This window comes from Pieris rapae, chromosome 14 (genome assembly GCF_905147795.1).
Source record: "Pieris rapae chromosome 14, ilPieRapa1.1, whole genome shotgun sequence".
Classification (NCBI taxonomy): Eukaryota; Metazoa; Arthropoda; class Insecta; order Lepidoptera; family Pieridae; genus Pieris; species Pieris rapae.
Genome location: NC_059522.1, coordinates 3,895 through 22,426, shown reverse-complemented (window position 1 = coordinate 22,426; position 18,532 = coordinate 3,895). Strand labels below are relative to the sequence as shown.

At 44.8% G+C, this 18,532-nt stretch overlaps 2 protein-coding genes across 5 annotated transcripts; one reads left to right on the top strand and one right to left on the bottom strand.

The window, feature by feature from the left end:
• The first annotated feature begins 916 nt into the window (after positions 1–916).
• On the top strand, positions 917–7,280 carry LOC110998486 (uncharacterized protein PB18E9.04c). 2 transcript variants are annotated; one of them, XM_045631219.1, is made up of 6 exons: positions 917–1,659; positions 1,810–1,996; positions 3,036–3,188; positions 3,691–3,951; positions 4,499–4,561; positions 4,963–7,280. In XM_045631219.1, exons 1-6 carry the CDS (start codon positions 1,654–1,656, stop codon positions 6,432–6,434), a joined length of 2,142 nt encoding a protein of 713 aa, XP_045487175.1. In that variant the 5' UTR covers positions 917–1,653; the 3' UTR covers positions 6,435–7,280. The 2 variants fall into 2 exon arrangements, with proteins under 2 accessions (XP_045487175.1, XP_022122866.2); XM_022267174.2 differs by having other exon boundaries at positions 918–1,659; positions 3,036–3,182.
• On the bottom strand, positions 7,272–16,607 carry LOC110998472 (insulin-degrading enzyme). 3 transcript variants are annotated; one of them, XM_022267154.2, is made up of 23 exons: positions 16,460–16,607; positions 15,997–16,080; positions 12,307–12,483; positions 12,126–12,214; positions 11,955–12,040; positions 11,763–11,884; positions 11,510–11,679; positions 11,323–11,445; positions 11,046–11,248; positions 10,515–10,600; positions 10,331–10,445; positions 10,106–10,243; positions 9,899–10,020; positions 9,735–9,819; positions 9,536–9,664; positions 9,232–9,459; positions 9,007–9,162; positions 8,860–8,935; positions 8,656–8,782; positions 8,097–8,589; positions 7,942–8,022; positions 7,739–7,873; positions 7,272–7,661 (listed from the first exon to the last, which is right to left on the bottom strand). In XM_022267154.2, the coding sequence occupies exons 3-23, from the start codon at positions 12,453–12,455 to the stop codon at positions 7,554–7,556; spliced, it is 3,021 nt and encodes a 1,006-aa protein (XP_022122846.2). In that variant the 5' UTR covers positions 12,456–12,483; positions 15,997–16,080; positions 16,460–16,607; the 3' UTR covers positions 7,272–7,553. The 3 variants fall into 3 exon arrangements, with proteins under 3 accessions (XP_022122846.2, XP_022122837.2, XP_045487174.1); XM_022267145.2 differs by having other exon boundaries at positions 16,335–16,466; XM_045631218.1 differs by lacking the exon at positions 15,997–16,080.
• Positions 16,608–18,532: the final 1,925 nt, after the last annotated feature.

The window sequence follows — 18,532 nt, the reverse complement described above, 5'->3', positions numbered from 1 at the left end:
ATTTAGTTTTTGTATCATTAAGTGCCAATTTTGGACCCGAAGAATAGAGTTATTCACGACGTCACGATTTTGTGACCATCGATCTACTTTAAAATCAATAATGTGTCATCTGAAAATCTTAGCTTCTTTGTTTTAGAACGATTAGTTTTGTTAATTGTTTTACCATTTGATTCAGAAGGCTGTACAGCTTGCTAGTCAGTGGACTGTGAAATGTGTGTTTAAAATTAATATGTATTTAATGTCAGGTGAGTAACTGTATGTAATGTATGTATGTTTAAGCAAGCTGCACTAGATAACTAAATATATGAGAGGGTGAGACGTAAGAACCTAACATCCCTAAGGATCCCTAAGCCCTACAGATGTAGTCAGCCTAACACGTAAATAGTGAATACATAAATAAGTACGGGATGTCTCAACGAAAAGGCCTAAGGTAACAGACGGAGCCCTACGGGTAGGATCAAAGGTTCCAGGTGGTGGGATTATCTCAAAGATAATCCCAAAGATAAAGCCGGCTCACCACAGTAATTAAGCTTAAAGGAGTCTTCGCCACTTTGAGAGGGAGCGAGTGATGATTAAGACAGAGCGATATTCAAATCTCATTTTTTATTCAATAACATTATCTTAAATACTAATTACAACTATTCACACGTACATAATATTATTCTAGTGAGCTGTTGGTGTATCGCGCACCTTCAGCTGTTAAGATGTGGAACACACGTGATCCATATAACCAGTTGGCTGATGTTCAGATGATGAACAAAGGCGTTTGTTTAAAACTAATGCGATGTCCTCGATCCTATGTAATTATATTAAATTAATGAGTAAAGTATGTAAGAATATATTTGTTGCGTTAACCTACATCCGTTTGATTATAAAGTATAAATAGATGATAAAATGAAAATTATTTTTACGCTTGGTGTCAATCGCCCAAGTCTGTGTATATGAATGGTGACATTATTGTGAGTCCAAATACAGTACAGGTATTTGTCTGTATATAATTTCTATCATCCATTTGGTGCAGTTGACTGGCGGAATTGTTCACAAAGAGGAAATTATAGTTGTTATCATATATCTTTGGAATAATATACATATTATACCCAAATTACGTATTATAAGTGATCATTTCGTCTTATATCCTCAGTCTGTAACAGTACCTTGCTAGTCTCGAGTTACCTCATGTTAGGTACATCTATAGCCCCCATTTTATTATAGTTGATAATCACTTTGATCTCACAAGGACGTGATCCAAATTAAATAATACAATATTTTATCGGTTTATCCAGCTTTTGTAACGAATTATGTTCTTATATTTTTCGTAGCATAGAGAAATCGTGAGGCCGAAATACTATACTGTTATCAATATGTTTGATTGATTACGAGGTCAACTAAATAACAAACGTAATTTCGAGGCGGGTTTTACCCACCAACGCGTGTCTCACGGCTCTAAATTTGGGCGAATGGGCGAATCCCATCGGGTACACCCCGCAGCCCCTCCACCGAATTGGCGACTACGTTCTTGTTATGTTATAGACTATAGTCAATAGTGATTAGTCAGTCGCACTACGCCGCCAGCCGGACCGGATTTTTTGAGTTTTTGTGCCGCTAGAGATATTGACTTCATCAGGGAATCAGCCACAGCATTACAAAGATACAATGAATGTGAGTATTCTTTTATAGATGTTATCGTAAGTATGTGACATACAATATAACATGTATCTTTCTACAAGCTCACAAGGTTATACACCCCGATATTTGACCTTGTCAGATACGCTGTGTATTTGTCTGATGAGGAAATCTTTGTTGTTTTAGATGAAAACAGCACCGCTCGGCAAGTTCTGTGTAGTAGAATGGATCCAGGGCAGTAATGCTGGTGAGCGCGAGACTGTGTCGCGGGACTTAGTTCAGTTACAGCCTGAGCTAGGACCTAGCGCCTGCAGAGTCTATTCATTTACGGACTCTAACCAGTATTCTCCTGCAGTTTTGCACTTCCATAATGGTAATATGTTTAGTCTATATATTTGCGTATTGTTAAGACAGGGAATGTAAGTACGTGCTCCTATTTCACCATACCTCTTGCTGATTAAGACAAATCTTTAAGATTAGTTCCTTAATATGAAATTGGCGCATTTCGTACTGGCCAGTTTAATTACGATGTTAACCTCTTTGGTAAGGAATTCCAAATTCAAATTTGTATAGCTATTTACTCATGTATTTGTGCTTCGATGACCGTCATTCATTAAAGTAAAATTAGAAGCATTCAATGTATATTTATTTTTGACGTTCATAAGTGTACATTGTGTTACCTACATGAATAAATGTTTTTGATTTGTTGGTTTCCAAATACGAGTATTATTTCGAAACCCTTTGATTAGACTTGGCTACATTTATATAGATACTAGCGACCCGCCCCGGCTTCGCACGGGTGCAATGCTGATGCTAAATACACTACAGAAAATCTGTGAACGTTGTATATAAAAATGTGGGTTATCGATAAGAGATAGACATATACCATCACGGACTTTTCTGTAGACCTTTTCAATGTGTACATTATTTTGATAAAACTCGTAGGGTTCAGTCTGCGTTTGCAATGTAAGCGGAAAAAATGTAATTGTTTACGACATCACATTAGAAACCTCAAAAATAACAGTACTTCTCCACTATTTAATGGATGTTATTATACATATAAACCTTCCTCTTGAATCACTCTATCTATTAAAAAAACCGCATCAAAATCCGTTGCGTAATTTCAAAGACTTAAGCATAAAAGCGGAAAAAATTTAATTATTTACGACATCACATTAGAAACCTCAAAAATAACAGTACTTCTCCACTATTTAATGGATGTTATTATACATATAAACCTTCCTCTTGAATCACTCTATCTATTAAAAAAACCGCATCAAAATCCGTTGCGTAGTTTCAAAGATTTAAGCATACAAAGGGACATAGGGACAGAGAAAGCGACTTTGTTTTATACTATGTAGTGATTATAAAACTGATTTGATTTTAAAAATGCATTATTTATATTTCCCTAGACGATTCGCAGATAACCCAGATGTGGTTATTACTGTCAAGTAACATATCGGAGAACAACGCCAAGGTCCCAAGCGACAAAGCCTCAAGAAAGCGCCAAAGACCGCGTTCGCCAGCGTCAGTTCAGCGAGAGGGCAGAGGCCATACAGGTACAGGTACTCCTCTTGCAATTAGGGCTATATTTATAATTCAACAACCTGTGTGCTCTATGATCAGGGGAGTGGCAATTTGGAAGTCAATACTTAAAATTAATCTTTAACATATATATTTTTTTAATTTTAACAAAAGATCCGGGAAGACAATAAAAGTTACCAATGCCAGTGCCACTTTTGTGATGCATGAACGCCACGAGCTTTTTTTAATTTCTTCGAGATAGTAAGGAGATATCTCCTTACTAGCTTTTAGTTACCTGGACGATTCGGTCCAGGTAACGAAAAGCGTGGTAGAGGACGTCCACATAAGCGATGGGACATCATACTTAGAAACGTGTTGACAAATTTATGGCGACGCGGCGCGCTCAATGAAAGTGATTGAAGAAGAGTAGTAGAGGGCTTTGCCACTTGATAAGCAGATGAGGAGCTGGTGGACATTAGTATAAGTTCTAATATTCTAAATACTTTATTATCCGAATAAAAAGTTTTATTATTATTATTACAGACTTAGACCACGGCGGGCTAGGTCACTGGACGGACGAGCGTCGATACATCGTAGTACAAGCGGATGATTCTGTGCGTAGACAGTACGCGTGTGTGCCGAGAAGCTGGATTAAAGGGACCATCAGTCGAAGCCTGGCCTTCGGCGCCTCTTGTGATGTGGCTTGGCCGGCCGAGATAGAGAAGCTAGGCCCTTGGGCTCGCCTTGGCTACTCGCCCTCACCCATGTGGGGTCTGCGACGCGTCATCTGCGTGTACGCCACAGGTACCAAAAAATAATATGGAATAATTAATATTGATATAATATTAACAAACAATAACCTATCGAGCAAGCCGGATTTCGGTCTGGATTCTCTGAACAATGCACACCTTGAAGCAAATTGTCGAAAAGTGCCAAGAATATGGATATCCCCTATACCTGGCATTTGTCGACTACAGCAAAGCTTTCGACTTTCGAAGCTTAAATGGAGATGGACAGGACACCTGCTCAGAGGCCAGAGAGCAAAATGGTCGAAAAAAGTAACTCAATGGACACCTCGCTACAATACCAAGCGAAGGAGAGGAAGACTATTACAGCTACCGGTCCTCTTTGACAAAGACTTGCCAGGGATAGAAAGCACTGGAAACAGCTGGAGGAGGCTTTTGAGCCACAAAGGCAAGCTGTACAAGAGGACAGCTGCGTAACAAAACCTTAAAGAACTTTATATATATATATATATTTGTAAAATTTCTCTTGTTTTAGTTGAAATAATGGCTTTCATTAAAATTGTCATTTATATAGATAGTAAAGATGCCGTCTGTTTTATGTGCAGATAACTTTGACGTTGGCCAGGATTGGATTCGGAAAATGACAAATGGTCAGCCGATTTTCTCAGGTAATCTGATTTTTTATAAGAACAGGGGAGGGGTAAGTAAGCTTACCCGATACCAACAGGTGAGCCTCCTGCCCGTTTGCCCCGTTCTATAAATAAAAAATATATATAGAGGAAACGCTTCCTCTCGACCTTGTCATAGAATGGCCGATTTATGAATACTTAAATGATCCTAATCCTTGGGATTGATTTGCTCCAGTTCAAACAATTTGTATTAAAAACTTGGCGATTGAAAAGAGTGGCGGAAAATTTCTTGCCAGTTCTTCTTACCCGCTCTACGCCCTTGACTTGCGAACTGGTGGTAAATGTAAATTTACGATTAATTTAATTTGTTTTTCTTGACGTTCATAAGTGTACATGTTTACCTAAATGAATAAAGATATATTGATTTGATTATATTTCAGTTGACCATCGTCCGGAAAAGGTGCCCCGCATTTACAACTCTTCGCGCCGCTTTACCGGTCACCAGTTTACGAACACGCCACTTCCGTCAGTAAGAGCAGTCGGCAATGAGACAAACGCTTACCCTCCATTCTTGCCGGCGCCGTATAATACAGAAGAGTTTCGAAAGCTTATAACATCTTATAATTGTATCCAGACGCCCTTACGACCCGCGAATTCTGTACCAGATCATACGGTCACACCTACACCAGTTTTTTGCTCACTCGCTAAAATTCCCTATGTCCGACCTGTACCATCTACCTCATCACGTGCAAACTCCTCTTCTTCTACTATACAATCACCTAAAACTACATCTTTTTCTACTTCAGCGAGATATATGTTTTGTAATGCACCGTCTACTCATACATCAGAGATAAGAAGCCACCTACGACCTTCAGTACCTACCCCCCTGCCACCGTCTTATCTCGCACCAACCACCTCTATCCCGATTGTTGCGTCAACTTTAGAGCCTTTCCCACTGCCACCATCTAATCTCGCACCAACCACCTCTATCCCGATTGTTGCGTCAACTTCAGAGCCTTTCCCACTGCCACCATCTAATCTCGCACCAACCACCTCTATCCCGATAGTTGCATCGACTTCAGTGCCTGTCCCCCTGCCACCATCTAATTTCGCACCAGCCACCTCTATCCCGATACTGGCGTCAACTTCAGAGCCTATCCCTTTAAAACCATCTAATCTCGCACCAGCCACCTCTATCCCGATAGTTGCGTCAACTTCAGTGCCTATACCCCTGCCACCATCTAATCTCGCACCAGCCACCTCTATCCCGATACTGGCGTCAACTTCAGAGCCTATCCCTTTAAAACCTTGTAATCTCGCACCAGCCACCTCTATCTCGATAGTTGAGTCGACTTCAGTGCCTATCCCTCTGCCACCATCTAATCTCGCACCGGCTACTTCTGGGTCAGTCCCTAGTAGCAAATTACAAACCTTTACTTCAGCACTCTCTCTACTGCATGTCTCCGCAGCCACCGCTACTCCTTTACTTCCTTCTATTTCAGCAACCCCTATCCTCTCGCTGAATTCTGCTCCAGCATCTACTACACTAGCTTCTAGTGCCTCATCAATCACCCCCTTAATTCTTTCATCTTCAGTGGTGACTACCTCGCAAGCTTCTTCTCCTGTAGGAACCGGCGTTTCCTCTTCCATCGCTCACCCTAAAGCCAAATCTCCGAATACCACGACGCAGGCCGAACCTAACTCGTCACAAACTATTACTAAACGGCACATTCGTAGTGAATTCATTAAATTAATAAATAAAATTACTGTACTAGATGGACAATTGGAAAAAATGGGTAACAGAACCGTGAAAGGAATTCATTCGAGTTCTTTGAAATTTCAAGAATCTATGAAACCATTGTACGACTTTTGTGTATTAAAAAACAATGATGTCGCCGTAGAGGCAAATTAGATTTAGCTTATTGTTTTACATAGGTCCGATAGTAATTATACATAATACAATAAAATATGTGAAATAATGAAATGTTAGTAGCTATGAAAGGTATAAGTAGAAATTAAAGGGAAATCCGCGTCGTGCGATTTGGGAAATCGCCAAGCAATTAAAACATAAGGTCATGCTGCATGCACACATACCTAACTTTGCTTAACTTGGTTAGGGTAGGATACAATAAATTAGAGGTAAGGCGGGACCTTATATTTTTTAAGGTCCTTAGAGTAAATGTAATGCGGTAATGTTGGAGGGACTGCGCCTGCGTACGCCAAATGACCACACTCGGCGTGGTAAGCGATCGCAATCGCCGGTTGTGCCGAGGGCGTTTTCGTACTTACTTCGAGAAGCACCATTTACGCGTGTCTTGCGCATCCTAAATATCATCATCTTGTGAGACAGATGTTTTTAGTTGCACACTGGCTGAATTCATAAGAATTGAATTATTTATAATTAGTTATAAAATAGATTAGGTTTTAACTTTTAATGTGCTGTGTTTATATTATTATGGTTTCAGATTAGTTTTCTATTGTATTAGTATTAACATGCCGTAAAAATGGGAAATAAGAAAAATAAAATAAATATCAACTCGGAAAGGGATCGTCACCGTATCACCTCTAGGCGTTCAGTATTGGCTGTATCAAACTCCCCACTGCAGTCTGCAACGCACACCAAACGGAATCGCCTCGCCTCCGGAGCCTATGACGATCCCTTTCAGAGTTGATAAGTGTGCTTTGACCTTTGCATCCCGCGTGATCGAAATGTACAGCCTCGGCTCGACCAAAGATTAAAAATAAACTCTCACATTTCTTTATCTTTTTATTTCTAGACACACTTCCCTTTCCCTCTTACACTATCCCTTTATCCCACACGTCGAACAATATGGAACTCTAAAACCCGTACATCACACATTTAATTAACAATCGTCATAGAATAGATACATATTACATACTTTATAGGAGAATAATTTGTACACAAAGTTTATTATTATTATTATTATTTTACATTTGATTTAAATTATCAAGGCGTCGCTCGATTACCTACGTACGAAGTACGAACGCGCGAGCGGGTGCGAGGAGCGAGCTAGAGCTTGCTGTGCGCGCCCTTGCGAGGCACCGGCGCGTAAGGTGCGGGCAGAGGCCCCAGGCCTCTGCGGCTCTTGAACTCCACCAGGTCCGTGATGAGGGTGGGCTGCAAACGGCCGACTCGTTTAACACGGCTGTTCGCCGTTTGAACTCAATCGTAACGAGCTGTCAAACTCTGCTCACCCGCGTAAGCGCGTCCTCGAGCGCTCGAGTCGCGTCTTCGCCTTCCGCGTCCGCGTGTCCGGCCCCGCCTTCCGCCACGGACACCACGTGGACGGACAGCTTCCGCGCCTCCGGCGACGAGGAGTGGACGTGTCTCTGAAAGCACCCGACCGACGCGTCAAGAAGGGCCTCGAGGAGCGGGAGGTCCCGATGAGGACGCTCACCGAGTAGAAGTCGAGCAGCTCCCGCTTGGTGACGGCGTTCAGCTCGTCCACCTCCACGCGCGCCCGCTCGAAGTTGTACATCTGCGGACACGACGTCGGCTGAGCGGAAGGGCCTCGGAGCGAATCGAAAGACGAGAACCGAAAAGACGCGTCACCTGCGACGTGATCTCTCCCCAGACGCGGCCGGCCTTGTCCGACAGCCGTTTCGGTCGCTCCAGGCGCTCCGCCGCCAGCGACGATCGGTGCTTCAGGAACTCCTCCTCGCTCATCTTCTCGAGGTAGTCCCGCGCGGAGTCCAGGAAGGCGACGATGCGGGAGTCGAGGTGGGCCGGGTGGCGGTCGCCCTGCACGATCACGCGCAGCCCCTGCGCGCCCGCCGAGCGCCGGACGCCGCTGAACACGATGTAGCCGAGCTGCTCCCGCGTGCGCAGCGCGTGGAAGCAGGGCTCGCCCACCACGTGCGCCAGCAGCTCCAGGGTCACGTTGGCGCGCGACGAGCGGCCGCCGCAGCACAGGTACACGGCGGCGCACGACGAGCGGTGCACGGAGTGCGGCCGCGAGCACAGGTACCACGAGCCGGCGTCCAGCTCCACCTCGCGAGACGGCGTCAGCTGCGCCGCGAGCAGAGGCACGGCGTCCTCCGGGAACCTGCGAACGAAAAGGTCAAACGGGGAACCCGGGAGGCGGAAGTCGACGGGCGCGACGGAGCCTCACGTGGCCTCCAGGTGCGCGGCGAGCTCCAGGGCGGTGCCGCGGCTCACGTTGCCCATCACGAGCGCCTCCAGGTGCAGGCTGCGGCGGACGCGCGACACGAAGTCGTCCAGCATTTCCGGCGTGAGGCCTGGGAACGCGACGGGGCTCGTTAGGCTTTCGGGTCGGGGCGGAACCCGCGGGCGCCGAACGGGGTGCGACACTCACGCCTCGCGGCCTCCAGCAGGTCTCGGCGCGTCCACACCTCGGCGGACAGGCACAGCGCCTGCGCGTACACGGCGTGCTGCGGGACCACGTCAGATTCGTTAGAGGGCTCGTTCGCTTCAGGTCGTCGAGGGTCGGCGAGGCGCCCACCTGGTAGGGTTGCTCCGCGTCGAAGTTGGCGAGGGCTCGCAGGTGCGCCTCCTTCAGGATCTCGAAGCGGCGCGGGTCCACGCGGAACGACAGCAGCGCCTCCGCCACTCGTCGGGCCAGCGCCGGCAGCCTGTCGTCGAAGCCCGCGGCCGTCACCTGCGCGGAACGAACGCGTCAACGGCCGTCGGAGGCGGAGGAGGGGCGGGGGGTGCGCCGGAAACTCACGTTGATCGAGCGCTTGGCGTTGGCCACGCCCCAGCGCAGCGAGGCCAGCTCGGCGGCGTACAGCCCCTGCTGCAGCGCGTCCCGGAGCAGCGCCGCCCACAGCGCCGCGAGGCCGGCGGCCGTGGGCGACGAATACAGCAGCGGACTGGCGAACTCCAGGGTGATGAAGGCTTTCGGCAGCCGGAACTCGTCATCCCGCTTGTACCACACGCGCATCAACGGCGTGTCCTGGAACGGCCGGCGAACGGTCATCGACTCGGAGCTCCGGGGGGTCCGGGGGGAGGACGTCCCGGCGAGGTCTCACCTTGACGATGAGCGGAGCCGCCTGGCCGGCCGTGGGGTCGTCGTCTTCGATCATCGTCAGCCTGCGGGGGATGAACTCGTTGGGCGGCGGCAGATGCAGTTCGGCGCCGCCTCGGGCCGTCCGCCATTTCTGGAACGGAATCGCAGTTGACGGACGGAAACGCGCGCTCGCCGCGGGAGTCCCGCACGCGCGGGCGTACCTGGAGAGTCTCGTCGTCGATGTCCTCCTGCAGATACTTGGTGCCGTACCAGGGCTCCGTCAGAACGCAGCGGTCGGCGAAACGCCTGCAATTTAACGTGAAATATATGCTTTAAACTCCACTAGAACTTCCCGCGAGATTCGGTAACGGATAAAGTCACTCGCTTGGCGACGACGGCCAATCTGACGCGGTCCGGCGTGAGCAGCTCGAGCGTCTCTCTGATGAGGTCCGGTCGCCACTCCGACAGCAAGTACTGCGCGCTGAGGACCTCCTCCGTCGGGTACTCCTGAAACGAGGCGGGCGAGATCGTTCGTAAGTGAAATCGCAAAGGAGAACACCGCGACGTGCGCGCGTTTGCGAACGAAAGGCACCTGCAATTGATGCGCGTGCGCGTGGGCAAGGGTCCTCGGCTCGAGCGCGTCCCGAAAGCGGAACTCCAAGGCCGACAGCTCGCGCTGCTCCTCCCACACCCACCGCTGCTCTCCAGCCTCGCGGAGCATCGCCAGGTACTGCGGACAGAGACGGACGCGATAGACGCGATCGCCCGAGCGGGGGCCGGTCGGCTCCGATCGGGTCCGATCGGGTCGGGCGGTCACCTCGAAGAGCAGCGTCACGACGTCGTCCGTGTGCTCGACGCCCTCCTCGGTGAGGTCCACTTGCACGCTGAAGAAGCCGAAGCCGCGCGCGCCCATGCGGCTGCCGCCCACCAAGCTGACGAACGAGAACACGTTTGGGTGCCGGGGCTCGTCTCGGTCGCCCGCGTGTCAGGACGGAACTCACCTGTTGCACCAGCCGCGAGCCTTGAGCGCGGCGAGAAGGCTGCCCGGCCCCTCGTGGCCCAGCAGGTGCGACAGGTACTGACTCGGCTGCGACGAGCGAATTGGGTCATATTTGATATTACCTCTGACGACGGTATCGTTCAGAAGGTCCACACCGACCATACGCGTACACGCGCGGACAAACGGACCAACGCTGAGAAAATATTACACGCAGACATGGAACAACTAAAGCCATATAAAATATAAAGTGAAAATTTTACACTAGTTCTTTACATTTATGATATATAAAACTAGCATAATGCTAACATAAATACTACCATATTCCAGACACTTCAAAAGAGTCAGAGAGAATCTTACAAATATTGTGTATGATAATGTGTATATATATAGTGCCTTTTAAAATAAATAAATATATATACACTATTTATATGTTGACTCATGAGTTCCGCGTTATTTATGTAATATTTTCTCCGTTTGTGAAACGCGTGTACGCGTATCGTAAGTGAATAAAATCAGCCTTCGTCTCCCTCACCCCGCTTTTGTAGTGACGACGGAAGTCAGGAAGGGGGAAGTCGACGGACAGGGAACGCAGGTCCTTGACGGGCTCGCAGTAGGCGCGCTTGCGCAGGCACTCTCGGGGGAAGGGGGACTCGTCCCAGCGGGGAGGGGATGCACCGCCCGCCTTCACCGCGCCGAACAACTCCGACACCAGCGCCTCCAGCTCGTCCGTCGACTCTGTCGGCACGGTCGAGGAGCGTTTAGCGAGAGATTCGGAGGAGAGTCGGCCGACGGCGCGACGGCAGACGCACCTCTCCCCACGACGACGAGCGCCATGATGTCGGCGGAGTACCACCGCGCGTGGAAGGCGAGCAGCTCGGCTCGCACGTCGAGGCCCTTCCGCCGCGGGATCGTCTCCAGCGTCTCCCGGTTACCTGCGGCGATGAGGCGCGTCAGTGAAGGGATGAGATCGCGGGGAGCGCGAGGCGAGATACCGACCGGTGCCGAACTTGTGGTACGGATGTCCGGGGTCTGCCGTGCTCTTGTTGAGCTGCTCGAGACGCCAGCCGTCCGACGCGCGGTTCTTCTCGTGCTCCGAGTCGACGGCGCTCAGCTCGCGGCCGGTCGCGCTCTCCGTGAACAGCGGCGCGATGAAGAACTGCGCGAAGCTGCAGAGGAGGGCGAGAGGTGAACGAGGATGTAAGGTTGCGAAAGGGGGCGAAACGTGTCGATTCGGCCGAGCGGTACGCACATGTCGAGGGCGGCGCCGAGGTGCGACGGCAGAACGTCGAAGTAGAACGTGGTGTGGTCGGCCGACGTGCTCGCGTTGGACGACCCGCCGTGTTCCGACAGGAATTTGCTGTACTCGTTCTCCTACCGAACAGAAGGCGAAAATATGACTGGGTTTTAACAGCGAACGATCGACATTAAAATGGTGCATCACCTGGGGATATTTCTCGGTGCCCAGAAACAGCATGTGTTCGCAGAAGTGCGCCAGGCCGGGCAGCTCCTCGGGATCGCTGAGGTACCCTGCCACAACACTTCGTCATTGCCCGGGCGTCTCGGACCTTCGCGGGCGAGCGGTCCGAGAGGGTGCGCCCGAGGAGATACGTACCGACGTTGACGTCGAGTGCGGCGGCCGCCTTCTCCGTCTCGGGGTCGCTCACCAACAACACCTTCATGCCGTTGCCCAGCTGCAGCCCTCTGCACACGGAGATTAAATGCATAGCCTTAGGGCATTGTAATCATTGGCCAAAACAGAATTTATTTATTTACGTGTTCATAAAAAATCATACCGGTATACTCTCTTGTCTTCTGGACTCTTGATGATTTTCTCATAGCGTCGCTGCACTCGGTCGACTCCAGCGGCAGGAAGAGCACTGCCCCCGGAAGATGGCGGAGTGGCCGGAGTGCCCGGGGCACGTCCCAATGCCGCCTCCGGCATATTGTGCTGCGCCCGGCTCGTTTGCCAACTGCAACATTATCATCACTACATAGTATAAAACAAAGTCGTTGTCTCTGTCCCTGTCCCTTTGTATGCTTAAATCTTTGGATCTACGCAACGGATTTTGATGCGATGATGGCGATTTTTTTAATAGATTGAGTGATTCAAGAGGAAGGTTTATATGTATATTGCACCCGTGCGAAGCTGGGGCGGGTCACTAGTTTATATATATTTGTAAATTATAACATACACAAAACGGACCAAATTCGAGTCTAGTTGCGGAAATTGAGCCCACCTACCTATATTTGTAAATAAAACTGCATGTTCACATTTTAGCATCTATTTAAAGAGTGACATATCACCCACTTCAAGAAATGTTATCAAATTACAATTACTCCGGTCAATTTAGACATCCAAGGTTACAAAAATTCGCACTTGGCTGAATATTGGTAGGATTGCTCAATACACTATTATAAAGGAAATGTGAAAAGTCCTCATCGATCCGGCACGTGCAAAAAAATTTACTGGGGTTCAAAGGTCACAAAAACGGGTTTTTCGCGATTTTCAGCAAAATGGTAAGTTTTATCATAAAATTAGCTCAGACAAAAATTGTATATCAGATAATTATCTATAAAAAATGTCTAAATACTTTTTTTCCTAAGAGCCACCGTTTTTGAGATATAACGATTCAAAAAGTTGAAAGAGTTGTAATCGTCATAATATGCACACGTTTCCACGCCACCTTTGAGGTAGTGTACTTAGCGCATTTTTTTAATGTGGTTTCCCCGGTAGGCCTATTCTACTGATCTTTTATGATTCTGTTTAATTTGAAACTATTGAATAACTGTAGATATTGACAAAGGTTGAAAATGATGAAAGGGGTGTAAATTACAAAAAATAAGAAAATTTATCCGTCTGAATCTAAATCATCATTAACTTCTGCTTTCTCTTGTTCTTGTTCTTCTTCTCTTCCTTCTCCTTCTTCTTCTTCTTCATCTTCTTAATTCTGGGTGTTAATAAATTGTGACACATCGCATGTCTCTTCGTCAACATCAAATGAATCTTTAATTGTTGGAATTCAACATTGGAGCATGACTGGCCTTGACAGTTTGTACATGCTACAGAACAAAACAGTCCAACTTTTTTGCAACCAAATTTTGCACTACATCCTTTTTTACAGTTCCAAAAAATGGTGTTGAGTAGTTTTTCTGGTGCAGGTGGAAGTAAAGTTTGAACTGGCTCTAATGAATTGTCGACCAACTTCCAACCCCAGTCTTTTGGGTCTAACTGATTACCAAGCCACACTTGAACTTGGTAATATACTCGAAAAAGATGTTGATGAGCAGCCACTGAGGTTGGAGGAAGACATGCTAACTGCACTTGTTTTTTATTTCGAGTATTTTTAACGAAACATGCATATCTGAATTTATCTAAGCACGTAATTTTTTTAGGAGCTCCATACATAGCAAGAAGAATTTTCATATTTTATATGTGTAAGTCACACTGACCGACAGAACGATATTTTTGCTTGTATTACGGCTTCAGTGATGTATATACGTGGTGTACTTATACATATTATGACGATTACAACTCTTTCAACTTTTTAAATCGTTATATCTCAAAAACGGTGGCTCTTAGGAAAATAAGTATTTAGACATTTTTTATAGATAATTATCTGATATACAATTTTTGTCTGAGCTAATTTTATGATAAAACTTACCATTTTGCTGAAAATCGCGAAAAACCCGTTTTTGTGACCTTTGAACCCGAGTAAATTTTTTTGCACGTGCCGGATCGATGAGGACTTTTTACATTTCCTTTATAATAGTGTATTGAACAATCCTACCAATATTCAGCCAAGTGGGAATTTTTGTAACCTTACCCCTATTTTTTAGTATAATTTGACCGGACTAAATAGAAGCGAGTGGGTACTTACACTTATACATGGCATATTTAAGACTTCCAACATAAAACTTTACTATAATCTAAAAATATAGAGCAAGTACACAAACAATATATAAAAAATAAGTGATTTAAAAATAATATAATTAATTCTCTTAAAGTGTACATTCATTTTGTTCTATTTTACCCCCTAAAGTATTATTAGCACCTTGGCCCAACAATCTGAGTTGGATATCTCTAGAAAGTGTAATATTCATTTACTTTATTTACTCTTTCCAATTCATCACACACACTTGTGCCTCCATTGCAGTTATCTGAAGCAGAGTCCATTTCTTTTGTTGGTCTTTCTTTCCACTCTCATTCTGTTCTTTAATTTTAGTTAGTTTTCCTGAAACTTTAATTAACTGATCCAATCTCTGATTCATTGGAACCACTTATAATATCAATGAGACACAATTTGGACCAAATGAGTGTCTAAGTCCAGAAATTTAGTCCACATTACTTTATCAATATGAGAACAGCCACTCTACCCAGTTAGCAGTCATCTTTGAAATTTACACAGATTACTGTTACTGTCATTTGTATTTGTGCAACCTAAACTAAGTCCTGTGAAATATATCTCTAATTTGCAGTTGGCAGTGGATATTTTTCCGTTTCTATTGACTCATTGACAATACTCCGTCACCACATTATCTTATTTCTCCTGATTTCTTCTCGGTAGGTACAACAGGTGTAGCTTTTTTAGAAAAAGCTATTGATATAAGTACGCCTTCTCTCCTTTTATATTTGCCAGTCAGTAAGATTTAACTAAGTAACACTGCTGGTGAATTTGTCCATGTCTTAAAATTTCATTTACACTAAACTTTAAAATTACATTTCAAGTTGTAAAAACACATTTGAGGTGTTTCCAAGTTTTTCTCAAACTTAATTAGTTCTAGAAAAATTTGCTCCCGTGCTAGATTGAAATTCTATAGGTATACAATCCACATTAAGACAAATCACATACTACACACACTGGTATAGGATTTAATCCATCTATTGCATTGTAAATGCCATTTAAATCATAACCATCTTCATATAAATAATTTATTCTTCACATCTTCTAAGAAATTCCTTTTCTTCATTATTTTAATGTTACCTTTTTTCTTACAGTACCTGCATGTTGCTTTGAAAAAACAACAATCTCCAACATGCAAATCACTACATTAGTAGCATAATCACTTTTTTTTTATTTATATTATAGCATTGATGCCTATATTAGTTCACCTTTAAAGTAAAATATGTAATGTATGTCAACATTAATAGTTGAACTATCATTCTGTTCACAAATATAATCTTGAGATCCTTCCCACCACTTTCTGAAGACAAAAGAGCATTCACATTCTGATATGATAAATTACCATGGTTTAACAGCAGATACTATAATTGTTCATTACTCATTTCACAAACTAATCTGACTCTATATACTCAATATGTTATAAATTATTAAAATTACAGCCTGTGCATTGATATTTTAAGGATGATGGAAATCTTTTAATGTCTAAAAAAATATTTTCAGTAATTTTGTTTTTGCTTAACCTAACCTAACCCAACAACACCTGTAATCTAAGTTCTTATCTACATACATCTAAATTCTTACCTTGTAGTAGTCCTATTAATATTGTGTCTAAAGGATATACTACAGAGTCCAGTTATGAACAAACGTCTCGTAGCCAGCTTGTGCCTTTAAGAAAAACTAAGTTAGTTTTTCAATAGCACAATATCGGACAAGGCAAATTTAAAGCGAATCCAATAAGATGCTGTTATTATTATTTTATTGTAATTATTTAGGGCCAATCAATAAATGTTAGCTATTGTTATGAAATTGAAGTTCGGATTTGATATATTATATTTATATACATTTATATTAGGTATTTTGAATATTTTCACAGAATATGAGTCTTTTTTTCTTTAATTTTATGAACTGGTAATATAGACCTTTAAGTCACAACTTATTTGGAAAATGCTCTGTACTTTGGAGTCACAACACTACACTTCACTCAATTTCGTCATTTAAATTGTATTTTTTTTGTCATTATAAATAGGCTTATAGGATGTTGGACCTTTTAGTAAAACGTTGAGTGGCGGCGGGCGGGAGGAAGAAACACAGTTAAATGCGTTGGTTGGTAGCACTAAGTTCAAGCACAGCACAAGTGAATGAAGAAACTTTGGCAATCGAAAATAATGTGGCAGATCGTTCCTTCTGCTTGACAGTGATTACATTGATTGTTTGAAACAATCCCAAGTCTTGCTAGGTGTACTGACTACTGCGCAGTATTATCCAGATCTCACTAAACACTAAATGTCAATCAACACAGTTTATTGTTGTAATGAAATCTCAACTTTCACTAGTTTTCATAACTATAGATATCATAATTATTATTAGTCATAACTTTAGTTGTTGAGGTGTTTATTATATTGGTCTAGACCAATGCTTTTACTTGCGCAAGTCAATTCGTTAAGCATGTAGCTACGAAGCACTGTTTGAGAAAATAACTATATCGTCGGCGAATCTGAAGTTGTTTAGATACTATCCGTTTGTTTCTATCCCTTTTTCTCCTGTTGAAGGTTTTTCATAATGCTCTGTAGAACCGTTACTAATATTTTAGGGGACAAAGGATCACCTTGTCTTACGTCTCTACATATTTTTATTTCTGGGCCAATTCTGTCTAACTTCACGCGGCTTTCGCTTTTTATGGTTTAGGAATTCTTGACTGCGGTTGTTAAGTTGCGTTAAAAAAAACTTCCTAATTGTTTGTGGAGAAGAGACATTTATACTTACAGAAAAATTAACCTATGCTTAACAATAGTGATAACATACTGTGTAATAACGTGCTCAATACACGCTGGATACGTACGAGTCAGGTCGTAGCTCGTGGCACGTGTCTACAAAACAAGTGTAAATGCGTGGCGCGACAAAAATTTGGTCCCTTCCCTCTGCCCTTCAGGCGATTGACACCCCCGCGACGGCCCAGGCCGAGGTTTGAGTCTCACAGGATACGCCCTTGCGCGAGTCGCGGGAACCCTCCCCTTTCCGGCTGAGCTAAGCTCGCCAAAACAGCCCGTGTCAAAATACTTATATCTAAGAGAGGTTTCCAAAAGGAGAGCCCCTGTCACTTAGCCTAGTGTCGCGGTCGACTTTTGCACAAGAATTTTTTTGACTCTTTGTACAGCCGTCTTTACCACCAAGGCCGATCAGGCTTTTTGAGTCTTGAGTCAGACTCTTAATAAAATCGGTTAGGTGGTTCCTGAGATATTTCGATTTTTATTTTTATTGGTTTTGGTCGGAGGAGGGGCAGGTTTTCGCTGTCGTGACCAGCGCCTCGTACTCGACCTGTTTAGTACGAAACCCGGGTATGTAGAGTCGGCTCTTCTTTTTTTTACAATTTTTGTTCGCAGTCCGGTTCCCAGTCTCCCGGCCTTCCTAGAGTAAAAAATCCCGCCCAAAACGGGCGACCCGTTCCGGAGCTACGACCGTTTGAAATTTTACAAATTGGCGGACAAAATGGCCGCCTAAGTGAAAAACGGCCGCAGTCCCGGCGTCCGTGCTCCGATCTGAACGCGGTTTTCTCTCCTAAAAAGATAATGCTTTTGAAAAAGTGGGGGGGATAGGAGTTCTTGTAATTTTTTTTGATAAATCTTGGGTTTCTCTAAGGCCGGTGAGTTCCTGCGGGTACAAACCTATATAAATTATATATAATATGATATACATTTATTTATTTTTATACAGAGAGAGTCGCAAAAGCGACAGTCGCTAGACGGGCCGCGGTGAAAAGGCCTAGCTGTTACCCGCCCTCGTCTCATAGCGAACAGTGGGCCCTGGTGGTTTTAGTGGGTATGGGGTCATCGTATTTTAGGACCTTGACCCCCACACTCCCCGCGCCACTTAACAACTTGCCCAGGCGCGGGCGCCCGTAATCGGGTTTCCCCAGGTTAAAAAAAAAAGGTTAGGTTAGGTTAGGTTTTTTTTTGTTTGTTCGCAAATTGTAATTATAATTTTTTTGATTATGTATTTGATTTTAAAGCTATTAAAAAAGGGTGGAGATGCAAGGAAGAAGTGGCTATTTGATACCTTCGAATAACATAATAAAATATGAATGTTAGTGCCGACCTGTAGATAGACAGGGTTGGGTGGT